The 21,093-nt window shown below is 31.7% G+C and overlaps 1 protein-coding gene across 1 annotated transcript in view; it reads right to left on the reverse strand.

Moving 5' to 3' along the window:
- Positions 1-21,093, reverse strand: part of LOC129229647 (U3 small nucleolar RNA-interacting protein 2-like) — a 43,242-nt gene that overhangs the window by 5,882 nt on the left and 16,267 nt on the right. The window contains 8 exon segments of the mRNA XM_054864000.1: positions 2,662-2,796; positions 3,944-4,044; positions 5,232-5,324; positions 9,483-9,607; positions 11,750-11,876; positions 12,250-12,291; positions 13,781-13,842; positions 17,377-17,480. Coding sequence (XP_054719975.1) covers positions 2,662-2,796; positions 3,944-4,044; positions 5,232-5,324; positions 9,483-9,607; positions 11,750-11,876; positions 12,250-12,291; positions 13,781-13,842; positions 17,377-17,480 — 789 coding nt within the window.

Below are 21,093 nucleotides of genomic sequence, written 5' to 3' on the forward strand. Positions count from 1 at the left end.
GGGGGGGGGTTTGTCCCCAAAACCCCCCCCCTTAGCTACGCCCCTGTCATTGACATTGAAAACCAAACATGTGTACGAGCATAGTACAGTCGGATCCCGACTTACGCGAGGGATGCGTTCCAAGACCCCTCGCGCAAGTCGGAATTTCGCGTTGTGGAACAACGTATGTTTAGAATTTTTTTATAAGCATACCCAATTATTTCAGACGTGTTAACACCCCTCAAATTGTTTCAACCCATTTTTTAATTAAATATTACCGTATGTTTTATAAAGAACTGACTTATTACTGCATTTTAGAAAGCACGTTACTATTTAACATGATTATTCTGTTATGAAGCACAAAATCAATGATCAATAAGATACGTTTACTTAAACAGTAGGGTACTTACAGAAAGAACATTACTGCATTATAGTAGCACTGAACAGTAGATATCGTAGTTTTAATTATAATTTTTAAGATTATGAAGTTTATGAAGTGAAGTGGGAACACCACTATTTCTGGCCTGACTTCCATTTTCATGATGTTTGTATTTTGCACAGACATTACTCAGCGAGCTTCATTATTAAAACTAAGTTCTGAACTTTTGCGGATTTCCTTTTCTTGAACTTTAATTGTAAGTATCAAAGATTAACTCATACCTAGTTGTCGTGTTACCTTCAAGTCACTTTATAATTGTTCAAGCATGGAGAATACCTTTTCTTGAACTGTCAGAAAATTTCTGTTTTTCTTTCCACTTTTACTAAATTTAAAAAGAAAGACCTCGCTTGGGAACCATTCTGTTTTATCAACGTTCATAAGGAGGGAAAAAAAACCTGTTAAGAATCGGAGCGGTAATTTGTTTAAACTAAAGCAAAACGTCGTTTGTACTAATACAGTGTGTGAACTTCAGCTGTCAGTGACGCTAAAGGGATGAAAGTCCATTCACGAAACCAAAATGTAGTGTCAACGAAGCCCATTCTAATGTTCCGCCACTCCTTCCCAAAAAGTTTCGTGTTGCAAGCGAGTAATTTGCGTCAGCAATAAAAAATTCATTACTCATGAAAAACTCGCGTTATAGTCATATCGCGCAAGTCGGATCCCGTTTGTAGCGAGATCCGACTGTACATATCGAATAGAATAGGGACATCTTAAATAAGATTGGGGGGGGGGGGGGAGCTTGGATCCAACTGGGGTAACTTTGGCCTTTGGGGGTAACATTGGCCCAATAAATGGAAAGAGATTGTTTATACTGTATTAGAATCAAGAGAACGTTTATCCCTTATTTGTTTCAAGGGCCTAATAAGTGTCAGTACTAACTTGACTAGTAGTACCGGTTCATTACTAGTAATACAGATTGATTTTTTGTTTGTCGGGCTAATGTTACTTGAAAAAAGACCAAAGTTACACCAGTTGACTGTACACAAATAGTAGTAAGTCAATAGGTTAGCAATGACCTTGACCTAGTTTTAAAATATTAATTGCACATTTTAAATTATATATTTAATTTATATCCAACTGCAATAAAAATTCTTACACAAAAATTTACTTACGTTAAAGTCATTTGTTAATGGAACCAATTTTTCAGAAGATTTAAATAATAAGTTAGTACAGAAAACAGACAGTACACAGTACTTCTTCAATGTTCATAGTATGCCCTAACAATTCCAAGAAAAAAAGTCGTTTTTGAAACATAAATTAAGCCCTGTGATCTAGTCTGTAGCTTCTTTTACAGTAAAATGTAAAGCAATGCTGTTGCTGAGGGTGATTCCTGAAACTTTTTTTTTTTGTAAAAATAATGCAAATTTGATTTTTAAAAAAATGGTTTCAATTCATCTTTAAAAATAAATAAATGTTAACTTTTTGCATTCTTTTTTAGCGTAACAAATAATCGCCAACTACAATATCTACATCTATATAAAAGATAGTTCCCCAAACAATTTTTTTCAACAACAGCAGTGATGTAGAGGACAATATCATGCAAAACCAGCTATGCAAAAGCATCACAATTTTGAGCAACTCTTGGCATTGATTAATAGTAAGGTTTTTTGGCAAATCTATAGCAGATTAATCTTGCAGACTTTTTGGTGTTTAAAATCTCCGTCACAGACTGCTAAAAAAAATTCTGCTACTACTGGGTATACCCGCAAAGGCGCCCATATAGGGGGGCAAGTGGGGGCTCGAGCCTGCCCATAAAAATTAGAGTTTCCTTGGCTATAGTATTTTTTTCTTTAAAAATCTAAAAAACATCTCTTTTCCAGGCAATTAATGAGTAAGTTATTGACAATTTCATATTTTAATGACTCTAATCTGTCCTGAAATCGGTTTCCATGGGAAAAAATATCCAGCTAAACTATGGGGAAGCATCTGAGCCCCCCCCCCCCCTAACAATTTTGGCTCTTGTATACCCACCTCTGTATACATACAAATACTAACAGGTAATTAAACGTTAATGAATCTATGGGGATAACTATTTCAGTTTGAAAACTTGAAATATTTATAATAAAATAAATACAAAATAATATCTAGATAATGAGTTCATCAAATATGAGTTATCGTTTATAAAGTGGATAAATGAAATTTTTAAATTCAAACTAAAATAAAAGTCAAAAACTGATTTATTGAAAATTTTTTTTACACAAAACCATTTTTTATTTTAGTTATTGTTAATGAATTTTACCCACCCATGAGCCTGGAATACTAGCTGAGATTCTTCGACAATTTTCCATATACGTACGGTATTGTCTCGACCTCCAGCGGTCAAAGCTGTTTCACCGAAAAAGCAATCAATGCCGGTTATGGCATCCTGATGCCCAAACCTAAAGATGAGAAATGAAAAATGTTAATGAAACTAAAGTTATTCCCTTCTGTTTAACATTCTTTTTCCATCATGTGATCAATTCTATGTACATATGTATGACTGTCTATGCATGTGTCTGTTTACATTTTCAAGTGTAAGGAGTGGCTGTTTTTAAGCCAGACACTCCCATTGAGAAATTTCTTGCTATGCTACTGCCATTGGCGCAAGCAGAAATTTTTCAAAGGTGGGGGGGGGGGGGGGGGCAAAAACATTTAAAAACAATTTAAATTGTTATAAATTGGCTTAGAATGATTTGACTGATTAGTTCTAAAATAAAATGGCCTCATGAAATGAGCCTTACTAATGGGCTTAAAACAGCATTAGCAGTCATTTGGATACCTTAAATTTAATTTAAAAAAAAAAAAATTCTATGGATAAGGTATGATTTTATTACTTAAATACAGCTAAACTTAGTTGTTTTGAAATTGTTTATAGTGAGTGCTCTGTTATAATGTCGAAAAATATTTAGGGGCTTCCCCTTCTTCTTGCCAAGAGCGACGGTACATTAATTAGTAAGCAGTACATAAATTTTCGGCATGGTGCGCCTCTAGAACCATTCCATTCCCAATATACAGCGCTCTTACACTTCACCATTAACTTGAATCATTCAATCACTTCCACTTAAAACAGAAAAAGGGAAAGAATACATAAACCATACAAAAACAGACCCTTGTTTTGCAGAGGCAAGAAAAATATAACCTTGAAAAAAGAAGAACCAAGGGTAAGCTTTGGCAAAGTGCAAGCTTTTGTGCCAATGTGTTTTTCTTTGAGCTATAGAAATGTCCCTTGAGAATTTATGTTTAAATTCATATCTCTGCTAATTATAGTCATAGAAAAACAAAAACTGCCCAAACACTATGTCTGAAAAATTATGAATCTATCGATACCTGGTTCAATCGTCAATTCTCTGGCTCTTGGAAGAAGTTAAAGTGGCATAGGTAGATAGATGCACACAATAGGTTCATATCCTCGCTTTTAAATATATAGGATAATAAATTCATAGTTCACATTTTCAAAAGTTTTTTGTATTGAACATGTCAAAAATAAATAATACTCAAAGTACTGTAAAGTAATCAAAAGAATCATAAGGGAAAAAAATTCCATACAAAGTCTCTACGTATCCCATCTCATCTAAATTCCAAAGCTTAATAGATCTGTCATTTGAAGCACTAAGAAGCTGATGTGATCCTTGCTGAAATGCAAGACCCTGAAAAAAAAAAAGACAGTTTAAGTACAACAGTAGGACAGTAGATCCAGCTCTGCCGATAAAATTTATGGACTTGCGTTATTTTACCATTACTTCAGTTCACATTAAAAAATATAAGCAATAAAAATTGCAATTATAACCTTATCCATGTAATTAATGACAATTTAATGAAGTAGAACTTTTAAGTACCGTTGGTACACAAAGGTTGAAAAAATATCAGGACTTGAAAAAATTGGAAAAGGTTGGTAGACATTGTGGTGGTATAGAAACTATTTCTATACCACCTCACGTCTTGGGATGCTTAACTTGGTTTCTAAATTCAAAACTTAGTTGATGAGCATTATTAGCAAAATAGAGGACAAGATGCTAAAAGATGTTATCCAGAACAAATTCAACTTAATAGAGCCCATCGTGCCATATAGTATGGGTAAATGGAACATCAAGTCTAGATCTAGAAATTATAAAACAACAAGATAATAGGGCTGCTGAGAACTAAGACAAAAAACCCCATGTCAGTTTTACTGCCGACTCCTCGATTACGACTTCGCTGGCATATTCTCTCGGTGTCTAGCCAAGCCCTTGGTGCACTATTTATACTGGTGGTTTTTCTCAGAGGTTTCACTCAAATACTTAAATTATTAGATAAATATTTTTATTTGATCAACAGAGCATTTCCTAACAAAAATACTTAAAGAAATACAAAAAAAAAAAAATATTATTAATAAATAATAATAATATGCTATTCAAAAAACACTCAAAAATAATTTTTAACTAGGTGTATTAAGAGGCAGTAAAAGAAGGAAACATATCTCAGTGAGAATGTATCATGCGAAATTATGCTGAAACTAAATTAATTCTGAGATTTTTTTTTAAAAGCATAAATACACTACATCGTCCCTTCAGAGCAACAGTAAAATATAACTCCAGGTGTAAAAGTAAGATATACTGCTGTTGCTTTGAGGTGACGATACACATGAAGAAATTCTTTATTTGTAAAAAAAAGGTCCACATATGCAACTTAAATTGTAACATTAAAACATATTGTTTTTCTATACAACAAGTGTAACTCAATTTAGCTTCTGCTGGGCCACAATCGCGAGCTTCTAATAATATTTCAATGTAGCATTGAGTCCTTAATTACCAAACAATAACATTCAAAATAATACTTGAAAAAAAAAATCACTTACAGTTATTGCATCTTTATGACCTCTAAATGTTTTTATATGTTCCATTGTTTCAGGATTCCATATATTGATTATTTTACTCCGACAGCCACTAGCCTATTAAACAAAATATTAAAGAGTTTTTTAAAACCTTTTGTCTTTTTGATTACATGAAAAATAAGCAAGATTTAATAACATTTATCACCTAATTTAACCTTCCAGCACGCAATCTCCATGCAAACATGAAAAGTTGTGTGCATTTCTTAAAACACCTTACTCCACATATAGGATATAGGGCCCGATTAAGATAGCTGGTGATCCTAGGCCAAATTGTTTGGGGGCCCCTCTGTAGTCAAACCTTACAATTTCGGGTTTCCGCTATTGTCGCATTTTTCGCAAAATGCGAAAACACTGTCTCAATTGCAAAAATAAAGCAATGCATTTTCGCTTTTTTGCTGAAATAAAAAATTAATTATTTTTTAAAAGAAGAAAAAAATGCATGATCCTAGAGAGGAAGCATGCATGGCGACAATGAACTTAATCTTTTTAAAATCTTAGCTAAGATGTTTTAAACTACAAATAAGTTCAATAACACACAGTTTTATCCGACATTATGCACACCCAATAACTGCTTTATAAGGAGGAGGGGGCTGCAACATTCTAAAAACCAATCATGTGTATTCTTTTTTTATTGTCCGTTAAAAAAAAACTAGCTGCTGTATTTACTTCTTCAAAGATGTCACAGATAAAATATGAACTTTATTTTCAACTGGAGATGAAGCACACTGAGACATATATAAATATGTATATGAGAATGTGTAACATTTTAGCACTTTGCTAAAAATTTTCCCTCAATTTTAGCTTTTATATTAAAGAACTTTTGAACCTTGCTTAAAACCTGTTACCATTTCACTCATGGGCTGACGCAGTTTTAGCCATTTGGCACCCTAGCTCATGGTCTAGTTGGTCTATTCAACAATTAGGCTGTTCATATATATAAATCTTCGTCATAACTCACAGCTGAACCTTGTGAGTCTAGTGCGCTAGTCATTTTGAATCAAGGACGGATGCAACATAAGGGCCCCTCCCTTGAGAGATCCTACATTGGCAATTTTTCATCTTTGATGACCTCAAGGAAAGGAATGGGTTTTGAACCCCCCTCTCAAATTCTAATGATCTTTGGTGATGTTAGGAGGAGGAGTCTGTAGACTTTCCTCCACACATTTTGCAAAATTGAAGTCTTAATATCAGGTAAAGTTAGGAGAAGGAATGGGTTTGAGTGACTTTCCTCTCTTAATTTTTCGAAACTGAAGTTCCAAAAGACAGTCTTAGCCAACCTTTGATGATGTTAGGGAGAGGGGCTTTCGAAACATTCCCACGGAAATATTACAAAATTGAAGTTCTAAAGCGCAATTTAAGAATACCTCTTTCAACAAAAAAGAGGAGAAATGGGTTTGGGGACCTCCTAAACAGTGATTCAACAACTCTCCCAAAGTATATAAATCAGATACGTAGTATGAGACGAATTCAAAAATCAACCGCCCCCTCCTTGAAAAATTTCTGGATCCGCCCTTGTTTTGGATTATGGTTTGAAGTTATTTTTAAGCTAAGTTGAGTTAAGTGTTTGAACAGAAACAGAGTATCTGACCAGAGAACCACACAGATAATGTAATGCATGCGGAGGGGGTCATCTGTAATGACCCTATTTTGCAAAAGAAAACGCTTTTTGTGGTAAGTTTGTGGAAAAGTTTTTTTTAAGCAAAATTACCTGATATTACCAAAACAGCAATATTGCAGTATTAACCTAACTAAGCATCAGTTTTCTCTTTTTAGTTCCTAAGAAAAAAATATACACTTTCAAAAATCAATTACAAAGTTACTAGAGCCTAACTCATAGATAAGTTTAGGAATTGAAGTAAACCATGCATTAATCAATTTTCTGAAATCTTAAGATTTTTTTTTTCAATTTTTTTTATTTTAATATTTTCTATTTTGGAAGGAGGGCAGCTGCTTTCTATTTAATCGTCATAGAAACATACTTTGTTTAAAAAAATTTGCTTATCATTTATAAAAATTTCCAACACAATTGTTTCATAAATTCATTACTTTCAACTTTTCAACATAAGAAATAATACCTTTGCGTGGAAAAGTAAATGGCAATCAACAACCTCATAACGTACAAAATTAGTGGATGCCTTTTCATCCGAAAGCTCACTATTTGTATTGAAAAAGAGGTTCCCTGAAACCTCGAAACATGTTTATGCAGTAATCTGCTAATTTTGTGCATTATGACGTTGTTAATTGCCATTTACTCAAACAACATATCTTTAGAAAAAAATGTTTACCCCATAGGGTAACAGCACCAGTAACAGACAGTCGTCAGTTTGGATTTAAATAATAAGAAATTTAGGCGGGTAAAACTGATGTTGCTGTGACCCATGAATACAATGCAACCATCTGGTGTTATCAGAGTGAATTCTATGAGTCAGTTGGTATTGACAAGGCAGTGGTGGAAGGTAATGAACAGTCACCACGAGGTCTGCCGATGTTCCATGTTCATTTGAATTTAATAAGGCTTTAGTTCTAAAAATAAAGAACTTTTGCTCATTTTGAAGAGATAAGTGGAATTTAGTTCATTACTCATCCTTTCCTGGGCCTCATAAGAATTTTCCATGTCTGTTACTGGGGATTGGACCTTTTTTTTTTTTTTGAAATGGAGCAAATAACTAGTATGTTGTGGCCATCACGAAACTTTCTTCTATATTTTTCCTTTTTCTGATCCCTCCCCATGCTTGACGAGGAAGCAATATTCCTAACAAAAACAAAATGACACATGCAAAAACTTGACGACCATCCCAATGTCTGAATTATTGTAAAAGCAAAGCAAAGAGTGAAAATTGAAAGTTATTTTAAAAGTCTTGCTTGAAATAATTACAAATATTTTATTTATTAACAAACATAAGATGGCAACAGTTAAAAACTTTAAATCATTGAGATAATATTTCCGATCATTTCCATACAATTAAAATCACGAGAAATACGCAGACGACAATCTATTACGATTTATCTTTCTTATTGTTGCATAAATAAGACTATTTTTATTCGCAAAAAAAAAAAAATCAACACCTCTTGGAGCGATCGGCGTCAAAATTGAACCAAAGCCTGTTTACATATGGATTCACATATATTCCAAATTTCAACCAGAACGTAGCATTACTTCTTGAGATAGGGCACTCAAAATGGAAAAAAAGAACGGGTGATTGCGCTTCCCCCTTTTTAGCTGTTGACACAAAAATAAAATCAGTTCTTATACCCACTAAGGGCTACTTGCCGATAAATTTTTATTTCATTCCGTTCATTATTTCTTGAGATACAGCAGTCCACAATTGACGACAAAAAACGTTCTATAGCTCAACCCCCGTTTGAGTTATTGACACCAAAATTGAATCAGCACCTGTTCCTGTTAATACCAACATATGGACCAAATTTTGTTTGATTCCGCCAGTTACTTCCTGAGGAATAGCAAGCACGCGTAACTCAAAAAACGTCCCATTGCTCCACCCCCCTTGGAGGAATTCGCGCCAAAAACTAATGGGCACAAGTTCACATAGGGGCACATATGTGTACTAAATTTCGTGTCGATTTCATGTGGTAGTTTTTGTTGTAGAGCGGCCACAAAAAACTGGTCACAACACAGACGTGACACACATACATACACACACACAGACAGACAGACATTTTCCAAAAATGGTCGAAATGGACTCAGCACACCGCAAAACGTTCGAATCTGTCAAAATTCGAAATTCGAAAATTTGCACGAATCCAATACTTTCTTCTATATATTAGATATAGAAGAAAGTAAAAATATAATTAACTCATTCAAAAGATCCAGAGCAGCCAAACGTTAGATGAGATGTAGGTGCATGAGAGAAAAATATTTTTAAAAGTCTAAAGACATTAAAAGGCTCAGAAAATTGAGTTAACCAGAGAGCGATGTCTTAAGCATGTCTGTTACTGGTGCCGTTACCCTACTTTTCTGTTCTGTGAGTTTAACTCATTTAAATTCAAAATGTACTAAATTAAATTTGAATGTTTAGAAACACTTTGAAAAAATTGCTTATATTTAATACAGAGGAAAATGTTGAACACAAAACTGAGGTGTCCTAAAAAATTGTTCAAGAAATTGCGTGCAAAACAAAAACCAATTTTTCGTGTTAAGTACTTCAGTGTCAAACACATTTCACTGCATTTAAAAGAATTAGCAGACAAAATTACCAGAAATTTATCATCTTCAGAGATAGCAAGAGCAAGAACATGATCTGTATGAACATAATCAGAAGCTTTAGCCACCTTCTTTCCACCTAAAATAGTTTTTAATCTCTTTTTCTCTTCTAGACTCCCTATAGACCAAATATAATGAAAAAATCATGACTTTAATATCATTTATTGCATTATTTCTGATATGAACTTAAATTAAAATATTTTAACAATACAAAAGAAGAAAAGCACATGTTACAAAATATTTTGAATGTGGCATGTTTCAGTACTTTCATACTAAAAAATAAAAATAACAAAAATATGAATCCATTTCTGACAAATTAATGTTTGTGCAATCGAGAATTATCCAAAAGTTATAATTTAAAAAAAAAATTTAATTTACCATTTCAGATTATTTTTTGAAAAAGTTGCTTACATAACTATGAGCTGAGTTTTTTTTTTTTTTTTTTTGCTCGCATTAACCGTATCAGAGTCCCCACGCCAAAATAGCTACAAAAAATTATGCACGTTAAAGCATCCTATTTAAACACAACTATGGCTTCTTTGAATTCTGGGTAAATCATGTGATTTTCATATTTTATGTATAATCGGGATTTATACCTGGTTCCTAGAGAACCTAGTAACAAATGGGCAAATATAAAAATATAAATTTTAAGGAAGTTAAAAGAAAAAATTAGGACAACAGTATAAACACATATTATGTGTAAGAATGCAAAATTTAAGTCCAATGTGGGGTACTTCAATCATAGCAGTTCAGGGTAGTAACCAAAAAATAATTTCGGGGAGGGTTTAAAAAACTTTCATGTGGATCTTTGCGCTATTTGTGCTAATGTTCAAGTCGTCGGGTTATCTAATATGAAAGCGTTTTATGTAATTAACATACATATGAAAGACATTTGAGTTTTGGAACAATATTTTTTGGAAATTTTTAAATATAAACATTAAAATGTCAAACCGAACTTTTCCGGGGGGGGGGGGGAGAAGAACCCTAAGAACCCGCCCCCCTTGTATATGGCCCTGTAGCAGCTCCTCTTTTTGCCAAAGCATTTGCAAGTTCATTTCTGGTGACATTACAGTGTGCTGTGGTCCAATGTAATGCTCTACTTTTATATTCTGCAGCAGCAAATCTTTTATGAAGCTGAGACACTCAAAAACTTGTGACTTACATCCCTTTTTTTTATGCTATTGCCTCAATAGTGCATTGGGAATCTGACAAGATGACACATCCCTTTAAATTACAGCCACAATATTTTAGTTTGAGCCAGCTTTTACCTATCCATCAAATGCAGAAGTATATTTTCCAACAGGGAAATAAAATAAAAACATTACTATACGCGCTTACACCAGCACTCACATTGTTTTCTACACTTGACCCATTAGTATGAATATGCAGCTATAAGCTTTCAAGTTATGAAGAAGAGATCCATTAAATATGAAGCAGTTATTTTTAATACAAGTTTTACAAGGAATTTTTATTATCAAACTAGCTGCGTCGCCTGGGTTTGCAGTTTTCCTCGCAAATAAAAGTATGTTAAGTGACGCATGTCCAACAATCAGACTTGACCAAAAAAATCTGTAAAATTTCCCGACTGATCGGGGGGGGGGGGGGGGAATAACCAGAAAGGAAACATTTCAAACATACAGAATGCAGGAAAAGCTTCAAAACAAAGGCAAGGATTTTATGTGCTCATAGTCAAGAAAAAATGGCAACAGATCTTTCTCCTCAATGATTTTATTCATGCTAATTAAAACTGAGCTCGAGGCAGAAGATAAATTTCCAATTTAATATTGATGTTGCTGTTCTTTGACTTAAAAATGCTAATAACTTTTCTCCTGATGATTTTACAGCTTTGTTTTTTTTTTTTTTTTTTTTTGAAATTCGAAGAGAGTAAATCAATTTCAGGGGTATTTTTTGTTTGCTTTTGAATGAGACTGTGAGACCGAAATAAAAAAATCGGACAATAATTTGGGATAGAAAGCGCCATTTAATGCCATTTTTCAAGACCTAAAATTAAAATTCTAACAGTTCAGTTTTTTTAGTGTTTTAAAACCCTCCTACATTCCTTCTCGGATGACCAAATACATCCCTGCCAAAGTTGGTCGAGATCAGATGTAAACTGTGAATTTGTACAAGGGAAAATACATATTTTGTATATTATCTGTATTATTTATATAGATTACTAATATATATTTTTTTAAAAATATTTACAAAATGTAAAGAACAACAATTAAAGAAAAGTAACTATTGAAAACACTTAACTTACATTTAATGATGGAACAATCTTTTGAAGCGGTGTATAAGTGTTTTTCAGATGCTGATATGACTAAGCAAGTAATACTCAAATTATGGCCTCGGAATATGCAATGAACTTCAGGAGTTACACCTTCATACTAGAAAATAATTTTTGAAATAAAATATTTATTTACTTAGCAATGTTTCAAGATCAAAATACTTCTTATTCAGAAGAATTAATAGGAAGAGAATAGCAAAGCATGTGCAACAAGTTAATTAAATCTTTTATTTTAAAAATAAGTAAAAACTATAAAATAAATAAATTGCAAAATAGTTAACTTAAAAAAAAAAGTTGTTTATACAAAGGTTTTACTTCTAAGAAAACATTTACAGTATTCAGGAAAAAACAGATCATGAAATGTAGAACAATATTTTTCAGCAAAAAACTTTTTTTTTTTTTTTTTTTTTATCGAGTGAACTTGAAAAAATTCAACTAATGCAAACCATGTATTTTATTATGAGATTACTTACTTCAGATGCTCTTTGTTTTTGCAACTGTCCAGCTTCTTCTAGCTGTAAAGAAAAAAAAAAAGCTTTGTTTAAATAAGTTAAAATACATTTTAAAAACTATATAAAAAGTTCAAAATAAAAATATATAATGGCAAAAATGCATAATTAACAACTGTTTCAATAATTTCACAACTTTTTCATTAGAATTTTAGCTTTAGTTCTACATTAACTGGGAAAGAATTGAAATTTTAAAATCATAGTATACCATCAAAGATTCATTATATTTGGTGATTTATAGCAAACAAATCTAGACCTAAAATTAGAGTATAATTAAAAAAATCTTCTTCCAAGTAAGAGGAAGCTTTTATTGACACTGGTGGTGCTTTTGATTTGATTTTCGTGCAAAATTTAAGCTTTGAAAGAAATTTCTTGTTGTTAAATTGATCAAAACATTATTAATAAAATTAAAGTTTTAAATCATTGTGTGCATGTTTTTTGGTTTTCTTTGGTTTAAAACTGACCTCTTTTTCGTCCAAGCCATCGTGTAAAAAAAAGGGAAAGAAAATCTACACTAACTTTTAACCCTTTTTCTTAAAATAAACATTCCAAACAGCAAGCAAAGGAAAAGGAAACAATGAAAGCAACATAAAACAAAATCAAAATATTTTTAACAATGAAGTAATTTAACCTTTTAAATGTCAATGGCACCAAGTAAGACAGTAAGATTTAGAATAAATTAAAAAAGAAAAACATTTAGTATTGAAAATATTATATTTGTAAGTCAAATTTGTTAGAATTTTTTTTTTTTTTTTTTTTAAGTTTTAATGTTTTGTTTTGAAAATGATTACAAAATGAAATTTGAACAGAAAACTGTTCTTTTTTCAGAATGAATGTTAAAATTAAGCTTATTTGTTACTTGCATTGCATGGACACTGTTTTTTCTTTTTTCAATTTCACAAGGAAATTCTATTTTGGAAGATTTTTATTATTACAATTAAGTTTTTATTCTGCAGTCTGCATGTTTTCCCCTTTCTCCTCCTTTTTATATTCCAAAAAGAAAATAAATATAAAATTAAAAAAGAGTACTTGGATGCATAGTATTCTCGGTTAAAAAAATAACAGTAAGAATTTACTAAAAAATAAAAAGGGAATGAATTTGACATTTTATTTTAAATTAATAATTTTCTTTTCTTTAAACTAAAGTCATAATTTTTTGAACTTGTTCATCACTTAAAAAGTCATACTTCAGTTAATTTGAAGTCTTAGGCAACTGAGAGAGAAGGGTATGATTTCTGCTCTAAGGTAATTGATGCTAACAGATGGCAAAGTAGGCTTGTTACATTCTGAACAAATTTCTTGTTACATGAAAATGAAAAAAATGCAACTGACAAACTACTGTACCAACTAATTTATAGGGAGATCTCTGCAAATGGTTACATATCAGAAAAACAATAAAACTATTTAGTTTTATCGCTTTAAAAAAAAAACATCTAGCAATAAAAAACCATTGAACTCAAAAATAATTTTCATTAATGTATGCAACAATACTTACAGCTTCATCTTTCAATCTTTGTGCAACAGCTTCTTTTGTATCAAGTAAATTTTTTTCACTTTCTACAAGAGAAAATTAAACTTATATTGACAGTTCAATCAAATAATGTACTTTAATTAGTACTAGCATAGAAAAAGACTGAGATTTATATATCATATTATTAAAAAATTAATTAAATTTGATCAATGAAAATGTAAATAAAATACAAGTAAACTGACACATGTTTTATTTTATGCTATTCTCCAGGAGCCTTTAATGGGATTCCTCAATTTTATCTTCGATGTAGGATAGTGAAATATTTAACTTTTACAGGCTGCCAAGCATTAAATTGTCTAGTGTTTAAGAGAATGTTTAAAATTACAATGTTTTATTTTTTACTTAATTGGCAACCAAATCTTGATGATTGGATATGTTTGTGATACAATAATTAAAATCAGATGGGTCATTCCACATAAAAAGCAACAAATTTTCAGAAATTTTCTTGCAGCACCATTTTTAATTTTGATGAAACTTGGTAGGTAATATGTACATCAATATTCTGTACTTCCAAACTGTTTTTCTGAAAACTTTCATTCCTGAGATATAGCTATTTCTTTGCTCCACCGATGAGTAAAATTTTGAATGTTTGATTTTTTTTTTCTAAAAGAGCTCAAGTAAATTTATTTAAATTAGTAGGAACATCAAACATGGCTTATTGTGAAACTGAAAGAATGAACTTAATTTGTGCATAAAAGAAAACAATTTAAGTTAAGCCTAATCAGAAATTTTTTGAGGTTAACGTATGGTTCAGAAAGTGCAGTTTTCATCATTTTGAGCCTAAAAAAGTCAATGAGAGACTTACAGTAGGAGGATAATTTTTTCGCTGTTGAAGTTAGTTATGCATACTAGAAGCACAGAAAAAAATAAGCTGATACTAAAAGTCCTTCATGATGAAAAAATTGCTTACAAGTAAAAAAAAAAATGAAAAACGGACTTTTTCAATCGCCAAAAACAAAATGTGGGTGTTAGGAGATAATAATTTAAAAATGCTAGGATAAATAGCTGTTACATTACCCTTTAAAACAAAAGAAAAAGTATTTTTCGATGACGTAGAAGAGATATAAGCATTTAAGTAAAACATCGGTTTTTGGTGAAAAATTATATTTTGTACATCTAGTTCATAAAAATTGAAAGCTATTTGTTGCTTAAAATTACATCTTGTAAATGAATTTCAATGAAATTAGATTAGATGGTATTTTTTCAGGTATTTATCCAGTCTACTTGGCCTCTTTTAAGTAGTATGCAACAGTTATTATTGTATTAAAAGCTTATATCTTCTATGAATTAGAAAAATTTGTTTCGTTTTAAAGGGCAACATAAGAGCTTCTTACTGTAGCATTTTTAAATTTTTATCACCTAATTTACAGGCCGTTTTGGAGGAGTAAAAAAATTTTTTTTTTTTTCATTTTTTCTTACATTCAAGCCATTTTTTTTTTCATAGTAAAAAACCACCCCAGCAGCAGCTTATTTTATACTTCTAGTATGCAAAACTAACTGCAATAAAAAAGAAAAAATAGTCTTCTACTTTAAGTCCCTGATCAACTTTTCCCAACAAAAAAAATTCCTTTCCAGCATTAATGTTGCATTAAGTCAGTGGTGCCCAACATTTTTTACTTCCTTTTACAAAATAGGAAGTATTGTATTCGCAAAAAAAATTTCACTCAAAAATCGGCCTTAATTTCCATTTTGCTTACCCCTAAATGAATGCTGAGTTTTATTTTCGACTCGACCACACGTCGATACGCGTCTAAGAATGTATAGACACATGAAATATCAATTTTGACAATTCCCAAGTTAATTACAACAAGTTTTCTCGTGACGTCTGCATGTACGTATGTCGCATAACTCAAGAACGGAATGTCATAGAAAGTTGAAATTTGGTACATAGACTCGTAGTGGGGTCTAGATGTGCACTAGAGATGAGATGGGTTCAGCCCGGGCCAGAAGCGGGCTCGGGCTCATAAGATTTTTAATCTTCAATATATTTCCATACAAATACTTTTTCTATTGAAAATAGATTCTTTTTTTTTAATTTTACTTTGCTCCAGCATAAAAATGCATGAAACTTAAACCATGGGATAAAAAATTCAATTTCAATTTTAAAATTTCTTTTTTGGGCAACGAACGTATACTATTATTTTTTCAAAAAAAAAAAAAATTTGAATTAATATTCGCCTTACAATGAATTTTTTAAAAAATAAGACAAAAAATTAGTTAACAGTTATTTATAATATGTTTGTTTACGATTACTATTACAAGAAATAATATACTAATTCATCTGAAATAGAACATTTTGAGAAAAGTTTTAATAAAATGATCTTTATAATTAGACAGATTTATAAAAAACATTTTGAACCAATCGCTGTTGAAATATAAGAACCCATCTTTGGTTGACTTAAAATGAAACTACAGCAGATCAGAACCATGTCGGATTCTAGTGGGTTCGGTTTTGAGAGTTTTTGACTCGGGCTCGGGCGGCTCGAATTTTGACACGAGACAATACCCCTGGGTTCGGGCGGGCTCGGTTTTCAAATTTTCGTGCTCGGGCTTCCAAAAATGAGCTTGAACTCATCTCTATTGTGCACCTCCCCTTTTGGTTGCATTTGGGTGTTTCTAAAGGGGTCGCTTGCCCCTTTTTTTGGGGGGGGGGAGGAATCATTGTTAATTTTGATGTAAACTCAAGTGGTGGTATTATTTGGCAGACACTTAGCGATATATCGCCAGTCTTTTGGTCACCAAGTTTTGTCGCCAACTTGGCGATTTTTTTTTTTTTTTTTGACTTCAATTTGGCCACTGTTGGTGACATTTAGAGAGTTAACTATTGAATCACATTAAAATTGCCAATGATGGGGAGAGGACATTAAATTGGAGTAAAAGGAAGTCATGTGATGCACACATCAGCTCATTTTTTTTTCGCCTGCTCCTCATGTTAAAGATGAATCTTGTGGAGCAGAAAACATAAAATTCTCTAGCTAACATGAGAATACACAGAGAATGAAAAAAAATTAAATTAAGATTTGTTGTTATCATTACTACATGCTTATTTTATTAATGTGAAGTTTTATCTGTTTTTTAGCAAAACATTTCAGAGCATTTGCCTTCAGATTTGCTACAATCATATTTCATACCGAATGAAGATGATTGGTTGTTCTGGGAAGTTACAGAGCATAGTTTTTGATTTCTCATAATTCGTACAATTAAACATAACACATGGATCAGCCTCCCAGGCCCTTATGGCCCATATGCCGTAGGTTAGGCCATTCCATGGAAAATGGTCATTTTGTCCCGCATGTGACACTTTATATATTTCATTAAAAATAATACTTTACAATATTAATGAAAAAAAAATTTCCGCTTAACAAATTACAAACTTATGCATGATTTCTTAAGCAAAAAATTTCGTCATTTAACTTTAAAATTATTACTTTTTAAAGAAATATATGAACCCTTACGTACGGGAAAAAGGATTGACTTTTTTGCTCTGAATGTTTCAGTTTCTAAGAATGCTATGCAATATGTCATTTCAACCAATACACTCATATAAAGCACTCTAATACCTTCATTTTCAATCTGTTGTAAATATTTCTTTGTCAACCTTAATTTCTTTTCTTGTTCTGTTTCTTCATCACTTGATGGATCACTGACATGCAATTCTTGCTCACTGTTAAAAAGTAAAGCCACTTTTATAATTCATAAGAATTTTTTTGTACAAGATTAAAATAGCCTTACATCACAAAAAACATCAATACTTGAAAAATACAAATACAGCGGAGGGATTTCGCGAGGGATACGATCCAAGACTCCTCACCTAAATCTAAATTTCACGCTGGGAAAGTTGTTCGAATATAACTTTTTGATTAACATACATAATTATTTTAACACTAGAATGACTGACATTTTCTGTATACCTAGAAAGACTGAAGGGACCAGTGTGGCCCCTACCCATTTTCGGGGGGAGTTATTTTAAAAATTCTTCCTGAGTGAGTCCACATGCCTGATGCACCTTCTTTCATGACTAAATAAAAACTTAGTACACGATTATTTGTAGTGTTTCTCTCTATACTGGCCAGAAGGTTGAATCAGTTTTTCTTTTCAAGAGCAATCAGGGTTCATACCCTTTAGGCAGAAAAAAATTCAAGCACTTTTCAAGTACTTTTCAAGGTAAAAAATTTTGTTTTCAAGGCAATATCATATATTGTATGCAGATTTCATTTACTACAAACACATAGAAATAAGGCAATAATACAAAAAGTATAGGAAAACAAAATTGCTTTTTCTACAACGAGAGACGATTTGATGAAAGATCTACTGCGTTGAAATTTTTTCTGAAAATTTTGGTCATAAAGAGAAGCAGATACCAAGAGGTTTAATTTTGGGGTTTTTTAAAGGTTGCAGCAGTCAGTGGTTTGTATATTTTCTAGAATCAGCAAATTAATACTTAAAAAAAAAAACTTTCATAAGTGCTTTTAACTTTTATGGGAAGAAACTAAAATACCCAAGTTCAATGGCATTGCCAGAGAGGAGTTTTTGAAGTTACTCCCCCCCCCCCCCCCCGTTTCAACATTTATTTCCAATATCTATACAGTGGTTTATTACAATATAAAGGCGGTTAGGACAAAAACACAACCCAGAAAGTTATTTCAGTTTGCACTATTAAGTTCTAATAATATTAGGTTTGCAAATCATTTATAAGTATGCAAATCAATTATTCGTATGTATTTATTAGCTGTTCAGCCAATAAGGCATTTCAACTGTCCTCAAGTAAATTTAAAAATTAGGAAGTAAGAAAAGTTTATGAAAGTCCACAGTCCAGTCTCTACAACTCAAAATATACAAAAGCAGCTTAAGCAGTGATAAATACTCTGAATGCAAACTTGAGCCTATTCAGCTTTCATTGATTAACTTGCAATAGACAATAAATGTGCAAGTTCAGATTTATAGAGCCATATTTCGAAATTGAAAAGATTCAAAAGAAGTTGACATACATTATGACAAAAGTAGTTTTATTTTGGGAAAAAATGGGTTATTGTTGAAATTAGAATTTAAATTTAGAAAGGCAATAATATTCAGGTGTAATTGTGATTTGTGAGTTCATAAAAAATTACCTGAAAGTTTCAAAAAGCAAAATAGGGCGAGGGGGGGGGGATAATTTTTAAAACTAAAACCCCTATTACTTGAATATACATATGTACAACAATAATTTTTGCTATGCATACAATTCATAAAATAGTTTATTAAGTCAAAATATTCTGTATAGAAATACCATGCCCATTGCCCACTGCCTGTTGATAACCAGCAACAGGCACTGGGCCTAGCTAGGCTGGTACTGGTCAATTTATTAGATCCAAATGAAGATGAATGACCCTCCTTAAGCTATCTACCCCTTTGCTGATTAAAGCCTCTTTCAGTAAGCTCCAAGTACCCACAACCTTAATAAAGTAGTAATTTTGAACATTTTAGGAAAAGGGGAAAATTGGAGATATAGGGAGGTAAAAGCATAAAAACGAACACTGCTGGATTTCAAGTGAATAATCATAACACAACCACCCCTGTTATACACCTTATTTATTTTAGCAGACATAAAAAAATGATGTACTTATAAATAAAATTATATAAATCAACTTTATATTTAAAATACAAACTTTAAGTTAATTTGTTAGGTGCTCAACTGCTGAAATTTAAATTTTTTTAAAAAAAATCTATTATGACCAAAAATTAGGTAAAGATAATCATTCAAAATTGCAAAAATAAATAAGCAAATAATTAAACAAGACCAAGGTAATAAATTCTTTAACTCTTTAGTTATTAAAATAAAAAATAAAATGAGCAAATCTGATGTAGCAGTGTCAAAATAACAACTAATTGCCAAAAATATAAAAATATTTACAAAATGCAAAAGGATTGAAATCTCAAACAAGGGAAGCAAATTTTTGCGAATTAAGTTTAATGTTGTCATGTTTCCCATAAAATAAACTTATATTTTACTGAAATTAAATATAAAATATGCTAATCTACGGTAGCAAATATGAAAATAACATCTGATTAGTGAATATATTTAAATATTTGCAAGATGCAAAAAGATTGAAATTTCAAACACGAGAAGCAATTTTTCGCAAAGTCTTAGTTCGTTCGACGTGGCATGTTTCCCATGAAATAAATTTATTTGATTTTTATTAAAATTAAACAAAAAATATATTAATCTAAGGTAGCATATGCGAAACTAACATTTGATTAGCCAAAATATTTAAATATTTGCAGGATGCAAAAAGATTGAAATTTCAAACACAAGAGCAATTTTCCGTGAAACCCGAGTAAGTTCAATGTTGTCATGGTTTCCAAATTAATTTCTTTGTTAATTAATGAAATTAAACAAAAAATAAACTAATCTAAGGAACCATATGTCAAAATATCTTTCGGTTGTAAAAAACATCAAAATATTTACAAGATGCAAAAGGATTGAAATCCCAAACACGGAAGCAATTTTTCGCGATGTTGCATACTGAACACATGTTCAGAAAATTGCATTGGTGAAATACTTTTTTAAAACTTCTAAGCACAATTCGTTAATTTTTGAGAGAGTTTAAGCACTAAGAAACTTTTTCAAGGTTTTAAAACTTTTTCAAGGTTTTCAAGCACTTGAAAATGAACCTTTTTTTTTCAAGCACTTTTCAAGGTTTTTCAAGGGCGTACGAACCCTGGCAATGGCTACGTTAGGCTGGTAAGAAGTCGGTACTGTTTATTGCATTTGGATATCCAACGGGCTGTATAAAGCGGAAGTTACAGGTTAAACTATAGTGAATGGCCTTCTTTTACGCTACAACAATGGGGACTAAAGGAACAAAATAATTTTTTTAATTGTAAAAAAGCTTAGGGGCCACTGTGGCCCCTTCCGTCTTTCTAGGTAAAAGGATCAATATTTACAGTACTATGAGGCGTATGATAAAATGATTAAACAAGCATTCAAATAGTGTCATATAATGAAAAGTCAGGAAGTTACATTACGTTCCTTTAGATATTATCTGAGTTATTGAACAACGAACTACGCGAGGGGTCAAACAGGCCCCTCTGTCTTTCTAGTGTTAAGACACACTTGTAAATCTCCTCAATGCTTTAAACCATTTCTTAACGATACATAACCATTTTTCATATAAAGAACGGGATTCATGGGGCATTCTTAAAAAAGTGTAACTTTCTGTCACACGCCTTTTACAGTCAAAACTTTAAGGAACAATTCATTTAACAATGCTCAAAAATCAAAAATGATCAAAAATATA

This window comes from Uloborus diversus, chromosome 9, assembly GCF_026930045.1.
Source record: "Uloborus diversus isolate 005 chromosome 9, Udiv.v.3.1, whole genome shotgun sequence".
Lineage (NCBI taxonomy): Eukaryota > Metazoa > Arthropoda > Arachnida > Araneae > Uloboridae > Uloborus > Uloborus diversus.